Source organism: Phoxinus phoxinus, assembly GCF_949152265.1.
Source record: "Phoxinus phoxinus genome assembly, chromosome: 11".
Lineage (NCBI taxonomy): Eukaryota > Metazoa > Chordata > Actinopteri > Cypriniformes > Leuciscidae > Phoxinus > Phoxinus phoxinus.
This window is the reverse complement of record NC_136886.1, coordinates 11,647,084-11,661,698: the sequence shown is the minus strand read 5'-3', so window position 1 is coordinate 11,661,698 and position 14,615 is coordinate 11,647,084. Positions and strand designations below refer to the sequence as shown.

The window sequence follows — 14,615 nt, the reverse complement described above, 5'->3', positions numbered from 1 at the left end:
ATGGTTTTCTATTCTAAAGAACAGCAAATTGTAAAAAAATAAAAATAATAATAATAACTGTACACACAACACACTTTTGGGACAGATGTATATGTTTAATGTTTACTGTAAAAAGTTCAACAGTATAAACCCCTCTCAGGGTTTTTTATTCATGAAACATGAGCATAGTTCTGTAATATTTATACATTTTTGCATTCAAATAAATGAGTAGATTTACGTACAAATGTTTCATGATTCATGTGTTCCATGAATAAAGACACAGTGTTTTTATAGAAAGTTATCAATCTCTCTAAATTTCTCTGTGCTGGTATTTTTGTATGTTGCTATAATGCTACTTCCTCTACAAGCTTTTTCAATATTTATATATTTACAATACGCACGGTATCATGCTTGTGTTCTGTGTTATCTCCATTTCCCTTTATCTTCATTACCGCTGTCAGCATTATTGTGCATTTGGTATAAACATTTACCAATTATTTGTGAAATTTCAAACTTTATGAGTTAGACATCAAAAAGATCAGTTCTCCTAAGAAAGGTGTTTGAAGCTTGGTGCAAGTTCAGGTGCTGAGATTAAGCAAATGAGTGTGAAGACAGTATTGGTACTAATTATGGGTGGTGATTGTAAGTGGATCTAATTGGATTGAATTTAGTGCACATCAACTAAGCTCTGAACTTGTTCAAGTTCAAATGGAAAACTATAAACTTTGACTATGGATTGAATAAGGAAGGAGATTGAAGTTGTACATGGTGGTAATGGTAAAAATCATGGCAGAATGAAACATATAATGGATGTGGACATAACGTGTGGATTAGGAAAATATGTATTTAGTGTGTTTATATTATACCCATAGCACTTTGGGAGGTATTATTACTTTTTTGACATACTGTAGACTGGAAAGAGTGGGTGTCATTCACCAAGCAAGCATGCATACACACAAATTTGTGCATGAAATCTGCATGTTTTCATGAGCAAATCTTAATTCACCAAAAACTTTTGCATGAAAATGTATTCTGAATTGACACAAAAATCACAAGTAACCACACGTACACAAAAAGCACTTTCTCTGTGTGGCCATAAGAAATTATTTAATCTTAACATGACTATAATTATATTATATTACATTATATTATAAAATTAATAAATAATACAATTTAATTTATCCTTAAATATATTTCATCATATACAGAGAAGAGTAAGAAAAGCTGGCATGGTTTCAGCTGCATGTTTTCTCTGAATAACACAGATTTACGCATGTGTACAGCTGGTAATGAGAGGTCTGTAATCTCGTTTTTTTATAAAAGTTGTTTATTGAGTTTAAACTGGTTTTGAGAATGACACACTTGGCATTGCTCGGGGATCTAGCGAAAGGCTGTAAATGTTGTGTGGAAAACACTTACCGGTACATAGAGATGGTTTGGGTGTGTGTTATGCAAATGACTAACCTCGTGCACGCGGCCGCTCATTTAAAACACTCCAAATTCACTAACATTAGAACGAGGTTAAGAATAAATGATTGTGCGTACGAACGTGTTGTGAATTAGGCAGAGATGTTTTGTGAGAAGTTATCCTGTGCGTACAAATTACGAAATAATCCACACGATTATTTGTGAATTGTGTACCCAGTGTTTGATAAAGCAAAGGAAGTGACAAGGTCTAGCAAACGGAGGACAAAATATTTCTCATAGGTCAAGGGTTGAGACTTGTAGCTCTTCATTAAGACAGGGTCACCACAGCCCACAGAGTGAATAGCCTGAATTCCACCTTCTTACTCACACATGACTGAAATGCTTTCCAGTTCAAATAAATTGTTCAGTGCAGATTGGCTTGACAGAATTTATGTGTGCGTATAAAGGTTTGGCTATACTTGAGTTTTTTGTCCTCACAGATAGGACAGGACGTTCATTTTTTGCATCTTATTTTAATCTAAATTATCATTGTAATTATCATATATTAAATGTCAGGGTTTTCCTTTTGTTTGTGTGCGTCTCGTTTACAATCTACTCTTGCTTTTAATATAACTTTCAAGGCCTTTCAGGATTTAAAATCAATGGCAATGTGAAGTAACTGAATTAGCCTCTAGGTTTCTCAAAGTTTATTTCTATACTAATAAAAAAGCAGCACTCAAACTTCCTAAAATGTGACAATCTGCAAAAATTAAATGGATAAATTAATCAAATGCAATACAATTTAAATAATTATGATAATCGTTTGCTGTTAATGTGATAAAACGTCTCTAAAATTGAGTACATTCAGGAAAGACAGAGATTCAGCAAGGATATTTTCCACTAGCCTAAAACAGTGGCCTTAAATTAACATTGACAATTCCTTAGAAAGACTTTTTACCCCCAGTGGCATGAGTAATATATATATTTTTATGCATTTATGCAAAGAAATATCATAAAAATAAAACGTTCCTACAAACAAACACCAGCAACTTTCAACCTGTCCTTAAAGTCGGTCTTTCTTCACACTAAGATTATGAGGCTTGGCTGCCCTAAGGTGATTTAAATAGGCCTAGATCTCAACAAGTTATTTTGTAGGCCAGCATCATACAGAACATCCTCTATTGCTGACCTATGCCTTAGCTTATTTCTCTTCCAAAACTCTCTGGGAAGAGATATATTGGATTAATCTGAACAAAAATATGACTCACCATTGGGGACCTTTACAAGGTTGAATTATCCCACAGTAATCTTTGGTCTACAGTATATAATCTTTTGAGGTGAATCTGGCCTGGATGGCACGAGAGCCTGAAGGCTGTATTGCAGTACTGAAAGCACTTCATATATATTTTATTGGTACTAACGTCATCCAATAAACCTTAATGGACATGACAGAAAGTAAATGTCAAAAAAAGAGATACAGAATGAAGAATATGGAGTGAAAGACTGTGAAATATTGTGGTTGTTAATGACTGTATAAATGACCGTTCATCTAGAAATCCTACATTGCTGTACTTGTGTTTTTGCTCCAAAATCTAAATAATAGACATTTGAACTCAAACCAATATTAATCTCTATTTATTAAATTGTAAGTGGGTTAATGTACAGTCAGACGGTCATATGCAGAGTTAGAAACTCCAAGACACTCCCCAGTCTCTTTCATCTCACCAAATAAAATCATTTCATGAAATCAATATTTCATGTCCAGCCATGCAATGAGTGGGATAATGTAGTCAGCCAGTCTTTACAGCAAAATAAACCCTCTCAGGGTGATACAAGACTCCTCAGCTTCACGTCAGGGGCTATTTTGTGAGAATGACCCTCGGACTATACATTAATCCTGAATTCATGCCTTTGTGCAGGATTCACTCAATGTGCTTACATGTAAAGGATAATGTCCATAGCCAGAGATGTACATTGTGTCTGTGGAGATTAACTACAATAATGATTGTCTGCGTCTCTTTGAAAAGCAGAATATACCTCAACAAAAGGCTCCATATTAACATAACGCATACAATAGTTTCACAACTCAAAAAAACTGTTGTCGTTCATATGGGCAGCGTTGCTTTTCTCAGGCATTTTGGTTGAGATGACAGTTAAAATCAGGCGTCTGTCACTGTTATCCAACCAGCCAAACAAAAGCTGCTAAGTGCAGACAGAATTTATATAACCCTTTACATAACACAGCACAATACTTCAAGTAAACACATTTGTTGTGCGATTTACAAGTTAAATCACTAATTCTCTTCCGCCTGTATATCAAGTAACTCTCGCAGGGAAAATGGTGTTAAATGGAAGTCCGAATGAAGGCAAAATGTTCAATTACCACCTGACATTGAATAATTAATACCATTTGAGACAGCATTTTTTTATTTTACATTCTACTTGTATATAAAAAACACCCTGTGAGCTGAGAAATGACTGATTAAAAAAAATGACTAAATAACAAAAGCTAATGATTTCTATAGAGAATAGTTCATGTTTATGAACACCATACTATTTATTTATGGAAGTCGTGCTCAACCTTCATTAAATATTTATGGTGAGTAAGGTAGTTTTTGTTTCTATGATGAAATAAATAATATATGATAAAAATCAATAAGAGGGAAAAATTTTAAAACAAGTAAATGCTGTTGGATATGTTATTGTCCATAAGGAAGATCTGAAATGTCAGAACAGAACAAAAAGAATTGGTCGGGGAAAAAAACTCAACTGACAATAAGACATCTCTTGAACTACTAAGCCTTGTTAGAAAAATATTTTCACTGTACTAGTCAGCCCATGAAAAGGAGAGGGTATTTGTCTTTCTTTTCTTTTTCTTTTTTGGTGCACATAAGTTTTTTAGACAGTGGAGTACCTCAAAGGGATAGTTCACCCAAAAATGAAAATTCTGTCCAAACCTATATGAATACGTTTCTTCTGCTGAACACAAAAGAAGATATTTTGCAGAAAATGGGTAAAGTTGATGGGCACCATTGACTTCCATAGTATGGAAAATACTATAGAAAGTCAATGGGGGTCCATCCATTGTTTGGTTACAGACATTCTTCAAAATATCTTCAGTGACATTCATACAGGTTTGGAACAACTGGGTGAGTAAATGATGACAGAATTTCCAGTTAACTATCCCTAAAATTGATGGGAGTGTGCCTGGTTCAACATTCGTTTCAAGGGTTGTCTGCATACATCAAGTTCAAACCATGCAGGCTAGTGAGATTACATTTTATACCTTACTGTACTTCTAACTATGTTGATGTTCTAAATTAACAATCATCCAATCGCATTGGGAAGCCTATGAGATGTCCAAATGCACGGCATCAGACTCATTTTAGGTCACGGGCCAGATTAGATTAAACGTCACCTTATGCTGGCCGATTTTTTATTTGATAAACCTTGATGTACCCATGCAGAGCGTAAATACATGGTCTTATGCAACTATTGAATTTCAAGAGCAACTTTCACAAGATTAAATCCACATCAAATTGTATCAATGGAAATATTAATTACCCGCACGACAGCTATAACATTTAACGCAAGTTAAAGAGTTCATCTGAAAAAAAAACAGCATTCTTTTTAGCATGATCTAATTTAAATGTTTAAACATTCAAATCATCCCGCGGGCCAGATTGACTTCTGCATTCTTATCTGTGTTTAACACCACTGCCAAAAAGCCTATGAGAGGTCTTCAAACCCTAAAGGACTTCAGACCATGAGGGATTTTACTACAATTAATCAAATATATGCACAATTGCCCCTCCTAAGCACTGTCTGTCATGGTTTCTGCAGTATCCTAACCCAAAAGCTCACCGTGTACAGCCCTATCCTGTAATGCCCTAAACATCAAAGAAAGCGGAGCTCATCTCAGGTCATTCCTGGCTTCTTAGCACCAAAAAAGCCTTTCTTTTATATGTGTGCAATGTGTACGTAAGCACAGGAGGGATGGCAGGACACCTTCCTACTAATCCAGTCCTCAAGTCACCCGCCTCTCTGCAAGAACCAGGTGATAATCTTAATCCTGCTCTCGGACAGGATGCCACGTGATAATGAGACTAAACTGGACATACCTTTAACACAAGTCTGTCAAGCTGCCTAAAATGGGCCAAGTTAGTACACAATTTTTATTACTTAATATTTCAATATGATACAATGTATTAAGAAAGAGGTGTTCGGGAACCTATTATATTAGACATTAATTTCTCCTGTAATGGGAATTTCATATGAAATATACAAAATGTTACCATCTCCGTTCTACGCTGTGCGAAGACAACCAATGAACACTATATATTCCTTGATTTTATACTTGCATCTTTTTCATTTAAAAAATAATTTAAGATGGTATTCACATCAATCAAATAACAATTTGATGTAATCGTGACTACACACTTCAGAATTAGAGGGATTAAGTTATGATTTCTTGGAATCTGCCATTTTAAAATCTTTTTGTAATGGCAATGAAACCTGTACAGTTCTTTTCTGAGTGGCAAGGGGGATTTTTCCGCATTGAACATAAAAATGATGCACTTACAGCTGCCAAATTTGAGTGGGCAGGCATGGGCATCCATAGGGAAATCCTCCAACTGCATGGGACACTCTGCTGATATGGTCAATCTGTAGAGAAAAATTAAGATCTGATTAAATCTAGATCAGCACCTCTGAGGATATGTTTTAGAGATCAGTTGTTAATATAAACATGTCTTATGTAAGTTAATCATTACCATAGCGACAATCATCACTGCAACATTAATGATTCATTAATTTCTCTTTTTGAAAATCTTCTTAAAGTATAGCTATAGGAATGAATAACGAGTGTATATTAATAGGAAGACTGAGCTTGCATGTTGAGTGCTCTTAGATGTATTTATAGAACAAGGGTGCCATCATGTGCCAGAAGTAGAAAGGCTGCCAAATCGGTGAAGTAAATCACTGCTAATTCTGGCTTTGCTCATAACCACACACACACACACACACACACACACACACACACACACACACGCACACACGCACACGCACACACACGCACACGCACACACACACACACACACACACACACACACACACGCTATTTTCTATTAAATTATTCTCAGTTTTCATTCAATCACGGCATGATTTAAAATACCTATTTTGAGCTGAAACGCCACCTATTGAAATATAAGAGGACTACAAGGAACAAACAACAAACAAACAAACAATCAGTTCTATCTCAAATTGAGGACTGTTTCAGTGTCTGTTTATTTCTGTTTTGTTTTTTTAAGAGAGAGAGAAGATGAGTTTGTACAATGTGATTTTCAATTGTGAACTTAAAAGCAACAACTTTTAATGTTTACTTATTATAGCCGCTTTGGAATGACATTTATTGTGAAAAGTGCTATACAAATAGAATTGACTTGAATTGTTTATGTTCAGGTATACATCGAAAATAATAGCAGGTAAGAAAGAAAATTCTGTAAACTTAACCAGGGTTTGTGCAGGTTTTATGACGGTTAATTTAAGACTTTTTAAAGACCTTTTTAAAACCAAGGTAAAGGAATAATTTGTAGGGAACACAATATACATCAATATATTTTTTTATGTACGTTTATGCAGAAACTCAATGAGTTCTATTAGCAATACAACTTCCAGCAGTTATCCATTACATCTTAATTCATCTTACAAAATAAGCTTGAATTGCTGTGCTCCCAACCAATAGAATAAGAAAGTAACTTTTACAGTACCTTCTCACAGCAAAAAAGCAATATTCTTCATCATGTAAGGACGTTTATGATTAAAACAAGAAAAAATATCTTCCAATTTTGCAAAATCTTTCAAGACTTCATTTAACATTTGCATCTCAAGAAGATGTATCTTGATCTAAAGATATTTAGATATCTGTATTGGAAAACAGGACAACAATAATGGAGGAAGATATTCCTTTTTTTCAATGCATGCAACATTTAATGCCATGACTTTATGAATTTACGACTTTTCAACATTTGATTTAAGCCCTTTTTAAGACTGTGTCCAGATACACAGTATAAATAAAATTAAAATAAATAAGACTTTCTATATGAAAGTTGCCTTTAAATATCAGCGTGTTCCTCACAAGGGGATCATTGGTATCAAAACGTTAGAAACCCCCTGATGTAGAGAACACTGCAGTGGTTCTGCAGTGGCTAAATCCACTGTCCTGCAGCCCCCTCCAGTGGACCTTTTATGAAACTGTTTTTTTTTTAACGTTATAACCATACGATTTCCTGAAAAGATCTGTGATTTAATCTGTGATTAAATGTGATAGAGATGGATTTTGCAACTGGACAACATTAATTCATCCTATTAGAGAAAGTGACCCTGAATCCGATTGCTGGATGTTATAAAGTATAAGCGATCTAACATGACATAAGAAACATGAAATGGAAGTAGCATCATATAATTATTGCCGCTCTATCAAATAGCCAAAAGGTTTCAGGAATTTCCTGTTACAAATAAGTGTATAACAAAGAAATCTTCATGCATCCAACAGACTCGTCCATGATATTTACAATGTCTGGTTGCATAAAGTCTATTGTCCAAAGTCTGCTGTTAAAGAAAGTAATCAGCAAGGCCATTTAGCAAACCAATTATATGAGATCAAGGCTGATCATTACCATAATGGTTACAGGATGGCTGGCTTATTATGCCACCCTGTGGCCATTAAGCCCTCCCTTAACGTCCCGGCTGGAGCTAATTCAATGCTTTGGTGTAAGTAATGTAATAAGATGTCAGCACTGACCCTCAGCTGACAGCGTAATGAAGGGCTTGATATTGCCACGGAACTGGAAATGCTTAAAACCTCCATAATCTGCAACTGAGGATGGGACCAGGGTTGAAGGGCCCATGGTTGCATCTCTGACTGGAAGTCCTGCGAGAATGTAATTAATGGGGCGGGACACGTGAGGCACTGTTCCTTCACTTAATCAGCACAGGGCCTTCATCTCTGACAGCTCCATGATGAATTGCTGTATTGGAAAAATCAAGGACTGTCCTCTAAACTCAACCTCCAGTCGACCAGCTCGCACAACTTTATCAAAACCAGCCATATGGGAGGCGAGGAGTTCGCCATGTACTTACTGAACACAGTTAGTGCTGAGGTCAGCATTGCTGGATGTGGAGACGGAATGATGTGGCCTTGACAAATGGTGAGCGCTCAGAGCTTAATCCTGACAGTGAGCTTTATCTGGTCTGTGATAGCCCATTAAAGCTCATAAATTATATAGCATTTCACAAGAACGTTCTATCCACCTTTTCCCTACACCCCATGATGCTTTGCACAAATTATGCGAGTAACTTCTGTTAAACTGTAAACAATCAGTGAAAGGTTCGCTCTATGAAAACAATACGCTTTTTTTAAAAACAGGGTACAATGAAGTGTTTTTAAAAGTGTGGAAACATCATCAAATTACTACCACAGACCATGAATAACCCCAAAAGCTTGATTATTTTCGCAGCAATATTACAGACGTGTTGTATATAGTAATATACGTCTGTATTATGTAACATACTGTATGTTGCCTTAATCCAAAACGTTCATTAACTGTGTTAGTATCTCAAAGTGCTTTCTATCATTTTGACAAATAACAAATACTGTATTTATTCGACTTTAGAAACATTCCAGAAAACACTGCTAATAGGGTTAGGAAGTGAAAAGAGGAAACAATTACATTTTAAAGCATCCGTGTGAAAACCTGCAAAGAAACGTGAGGATTTTGGGAGAAAAACGAGAGACTCGTAGTGCACACTAGTGAATTATTCATAGGATATAAAATAAATTCAATCGAGAGAGCGCACCACAAATATGCAGTAGGGCCTACATGGTTGTTTTTTTTCATACGTTACAAGGGAATACAAAGAAAAAAGAAAATAATCACGAGGCTCTTCAAGAAAAGGGTGAATTTAAAAAGTCTGTATCTCTAAATAATGGCGGCTGATTCTGCACAAAATTAACAATAATACAAAATTACTGTTAACCTCTGGTGTATATAAATAATGCACAACTTAAAATACTTAAAATGAAAGATTAAAAAGATAATATTGTAATATTTTTTTAATATTTGAAGTATGTAGCTTTCAGGGTTGCATATACGTGCGTGTATGTGTCATTGCAATATATCGAAAATACCAGTATCGGTATGGGCCCGATACTGCACTTGTGTGCTCGTACTCATTAAAATGCTCCGATACCAACAACAGATACCACGCAGCGTGTACAGTAACAGTGCTTGTGACAAAAAAGAAAGAAAGAAAAAAAAGAGCAAACAGAGAGCAAAATGGAGATATCAGAGAAAGGATGTCTATGAAGTAAATGTATCTAATTAACAGAATATTAAACAAATTAAACGCCCAGAAAGATGCCTCTCAGACAGCGCGTGAATAGCCTATTAAATCGAGTTCTCTTTCATGTCGTCTTGCGCTTGAGCGGACACATTCACACAAAATTATGTAAAAATGCCCATATAGGCAAGTATCCTTGCGAAACATATTTGGTTATGTCTTAAGTGAACATAAACAGTTGAAAAGAAAACATGTGTGTGTGTAACAGTATGAACAGTAGGAAATGTACTAAATATTTTCATGGAACATCATAGCTCTATACTTGATAGCCTAATGATTTTTGGCATAAAAGAAAAATCTATAATTTTGACCCATACAATGTATTGTTGGCCACAAATATACCCGTGCTACTTGTGACTGGTTTTGTGATCCAGGGTCACAGATTTTAAGGGGGATCAAATGTAAAATTTTAACAATTGCCCATTGAAAAACTCATATTGGTCTACCATTAATCTGAATATTGAAGTGGATTTTTACAAACCCCTCAATGTCTATGTTGGTTATTATGACACTGTTGTTATTATTTATAAAACCCTGTTGTTTTATTAACAGATTTATATATATATATATAGATATATATATATATGCAATTTTTACAATGCATGTTTGCCTACTGCACCATTTTCTCAACATCAACCTCAAGCTAAAAAAGTTATTTTAAAAACATGGCAGATCCTTCAGAAGATTTGACTTTCTAGAACATCTCCATTTTGTTCGGTCTCGTAACCTCCTTTTTAACTCTAATAAAAGCCTGTAGACTGCGTTCCACTTTTAGAATGTGGGTGGTGAAACTGTTTTGCCCTGCTTTTTCATGGCAGCTAAGGTGCTCCTTTCCATCTCAGCAAGAAAAGAAAAAACCTCACTGCTGATCACTTTTCCGGAAACAATGTGTGCATTAGTGAGTGGTAAAAAGCCCTTTTAATGGTTTGCACTGTTAGGAAATGCAACACTGGGCAGAGTTTATTGTAGGCAAGCTACAATAGCTCCACCATTGATTTCTAAATGACATGGTCCAAGTCATTTCCTCTCAGAGTCATTAATGTTTGATTGATGATCTCGTTCAATCTACAGTCTAAAAAAGCATCTCTATCTAAGGCTTTATCAATTGAATAATTTTGTAATATGTGTTTAGTCTCACAATATACAACGCAATAATAATAATAAAAAACAGCGAAGCTTTGCAAATGAGCAAGGAATGTGTTTTGTGTAATGAAATGATCCATGTTCTTTGCCTTTTCCATTTATTTTTAATTGCTTTTAGACCCACAATATGAAATCTAATTGTTACCTCTATGGAAAACTCACCAAATTCCCCATTGCATTTGAATTTGAGTTAATAAAAGCTAATAACTCATTATATAATGGATCATCATAACTGTAACCTCAGAGAATAAAAATAACTAATACATAACCACCATAATCCAAACACTATTACGATTGTGCGCCTCAGAATTCAGCACTTAAACAAGCAGGTTCTACTATAGAGAGGATTTAGTATTGATGCCATTTTGAGAACAACAATAGCGGCTTTTATACAGCAGCACTAACACAGCAGTGAACGGCACTTGGCAGTAGATTGTTGCTGATGATAGCTGGGAGAGCAGAAACTGTGTGTGTGTGTATGTGTGTGTATGTGTGTGTGTGTGCGTGTGTGTGTGTGTGTTCTCTCCCTCTACCCTGGTATCGCGAGTAATGGAGCAGACAGTCTGTGAAGAACAACTCAACAACAGGGGCATAAAACATACTGCCAACTTTCTCTTTTTCCTTTGTTTCTATCTCTTATTTTGTCTCACCCCCCTTACTTTCTTTTCTCTTGTACACCGTTAGGTTGGAACACCCTTGGATGACTGGTCTAGGGCACAAACAGAAAAAGAAACTAGATACAGTATGTGTGTGGAGTTTCAACAAATTTTGAATCTACCTCTATGTTATTGCAGTGTCCCCAAATAGAGCATTTGGGGCATCAGTACACTATAACCAAAGTCAAAAGATTTAAGATTGCGAATCTAACTAGCTAACATATATGAGGTTTAGTGGTTTAGTCAAAAGTGCAAGAATGATTAGTCAGTGTGATTAGTCTTGGTAGCATCAGTAATAATATATGTAGTATCATTCAAGTCTAAAGCATAACAAGAGCAAGAAGAATTTTGTCTGTGAAATATAAAGAGAATAAATAAGTATGAGGAATCTAAAGCATGGGGAACCACTAATGACAACAACAAAGATAAACTCATGTGTCCTCTTGTGAGAAGACAACATAAAAAAAAGTATAGAGAAAAAGCTTTAGCAGGGGCAAGCTGAACATTCCCACTGAGATTGTACGATGTGGAACATGAGATGCTGAGTTCAGCAGGAGCCGAGTTCATGTGTGCTTAACACATCTGTCACATGGCAGAGGGTTCAGCGGTGCAAAACAGAGGTGAGGAGGCCATAAATGAGATGAGGATCAAATGTATGGCTGTACTACCCATACTCAAATCCATTCATGCAGACAGCATTTCATACTGTGAAATGACAAGGCATTGTAGCTTAAACTGGTACCTCATGGTGTACAGCAACGTCCCGTCATCCTTCAGTCTCAGAAGCTTGTTGGGCGTTGTCATGTTGTGAGCAATGGATTTTTTGCCATTAAGGAAAAAGGTGTCAGGTGTCCAGATGTTGCTGGCCAGCAGGTTATTCAGAGGTAGCATCTCCATTGGCCCTTTGAAACACAAACGCTCATCTTTCCAGCTTTGACGGAAAAACACATCAATGGTGTATTCCTGTTCAAAGGAAAATGTTCATTTAGTGTGCACCAGAAGGCAGGGTCGTCGTGAGGAACCCCAGGCCCTGTGATGAGGAGGAGGGGCACACTAAGGCCTCCCCATAAACTTTTTCTCCAGGGGCCCATGAATTACAGCGATGACCTTGCCTGAAGGCAAAATCAAATGTGTCACATGACTGTTTATAAAAATGAACAAAGTTGCATTCATCCAATCATAGTGTGACCTACCTAAAACATTGCATGCAGAATTTCAGGAAATGTTGCAGAGGTGAAGTAATGTAACAGAGTGAGGCAGGATTTAATGAAGGGGGTCTTGATGAAGAGTGATCTCAGTTGGGAATTTACAGCTGTAGAGGTGAATGAATGGTGTTTCTTCATGAAGAAAGAATATGCTTTAAATACTTACCATCTCAGTATCTGACACTGGCCCAAAGCTGGTGACAAAGATGTTGGTCTTAATTTCGGTCACTTTCTCTGTAAAGCCACAAACAAATAGTGATTTATTAGTTTAAGTTTCATTTTGGATGTTATATATTTATACTATAATGGAAGTTCAACATATTTTATACTATACTATACAGAGAGAGAGAGAGAGAGAGAGAGAGAGAGAGAGAGAGAGAGAGAGAGAGAGAGAGAGAGAGAGAGAGAGAGAGATAGAGAGAGAGAGAGAGAGAGAGAGAGAGAGAGAGAGAGAGAGAGAGATAGAGAGAATGTATACTGTATATAAAATATGCAGAATTTCCAATAAAGTACGCTTTGAATCACCCACATTATTTCTGTTAGTTGTATTCATTTTAAATGAAAAGCAATTAAGTCCAGGCTCCTGACTGCACTTTCCTTCCCAAATCCATCATTTGTCAATTGACATCATGTCGCTGATGCTACAGTTCTCACAGGAAAAGTGTTTATTCTCTTTCTCTGCCACAACGGCATGATTTTGACCTCTGAGAACAATAAACCTGCACCTTTTGAAAAGAACGATAGCTTTCTCAAGGTCAGCAGCCACATTCATATCCCTTCTCTCTCGCCCACCCTCTTCTCTCTGTCTCTTGCAAGAACACTGTAATTGCGAGTGCCGGGAAATAGTGGCTGTTTGATTTTCACTGAGAACCGGGCAATTTCCGTGATCACTTCTACTCTGTGCAAACATCTCCTATATGAAAACACAGCATTTTTTTTTCTTTTTTGTGTACTTTTCCTCCCAGTAGTGGATTGAATAGAAGCAGCATCTCTCTCTTTTTTTTTCTTTTCTTTTGAAAGTCCTTCATGCTGCTGGTCACGATGGAATGTGCAGGCGTTTAACCATCTGCCTTTATTTGCAGACATCTTTTCAATATAACTACCAGAGGTCAATGCCAGACTTATATTGCCCTAATATACAAGAAAGAAAAAAACCCTGCCTCTCGCTAAATCACAATTTTGCTACAGATGATGTTTATGAAGTATCTATGCATGGTATCTAGGCAGAGTTTACCTCCAAGCCCAGGTCGCAGTCTGTTATCGTAGCCATCCAGCAATCCATCCAGGATTCGTGTAAATATTGTGATGTTATCATTGAGCTCTGACTCTTTAGGAGTCCCTGTAGTAGACTGGGAGAGGCTGATGCACAAGACCATACATATAATTAATAGCTACAAGTATTAGTTCCTATCCATTAGGTGACCACAATGATCAAATTGTCTGGAAAATGTGCATTCATAAGATATCAATAGACATATGTTACATGAATTGACTCCTGCAATTAACTAGAAAATAATATGAAGTCAATGAGAAATAGAAAGTTACATTAAACGTAATCTACCTCAGATGGCAGGTGATAGTCATGAACAAAACACCGACCCACAGACTTCTCATTTTGGCGCTGCAGTGTGGTCCATATCCCATACCTGCAAAGAGTCCAGAATATGGAGTCATTCATACCAGCATGATAATCTTATCATTCTCCGTGAAACTCCATGAATTATGCACACTTAATTTAAAATAAATTGAGAAGGTAATTTAGAAATAGAGGTGTATGCAAAATCCCTAAAACAGGATGATCAGTAAACTTATTTCATTATTACTT

General features: G+C 36.3%; 2 protein-coding genes across 4 annotated transcripts in view; one reads left to right on the top strand and one right to left on the bottom strand.

Moving 5' to 3' along the window:
- gabrb3 (gamma-aminobutyric acid type A receptor subunit beta3) overlaps positions 1-14,615 on the top strand; it is a 66,708-nt gene that overhangs the window by 4,300 nt on the left and 47,793 nt on the right. The window lies entirely within an intron of this gene.
- gabra5 (gamma-aminobutyric acid type A receptor subunit alpha5) overlaps positions 1-14,615 on the bottom strand; it is a 30,769-nt gene that overhangs the window by 15,545 nt on the left and 609 nt on the right. The window contains 5 exon segments of the mRNA XM_079628821.1: positions 5,969-6,051; positions 12,328-12,548; positions 12,957-13,024; positions 14,025-14,149; positions 14,352-14,436. Coding sequence (XP_079484947.1) covers positions 5,969-6,051; positions 12,328-12,548; positions 12,957-13,024; positions 14,025-14,149; positions 14,352-14,434 — 580 coding nt within the window. The 5' untranslated portion in view covers positions 14,435-14,436.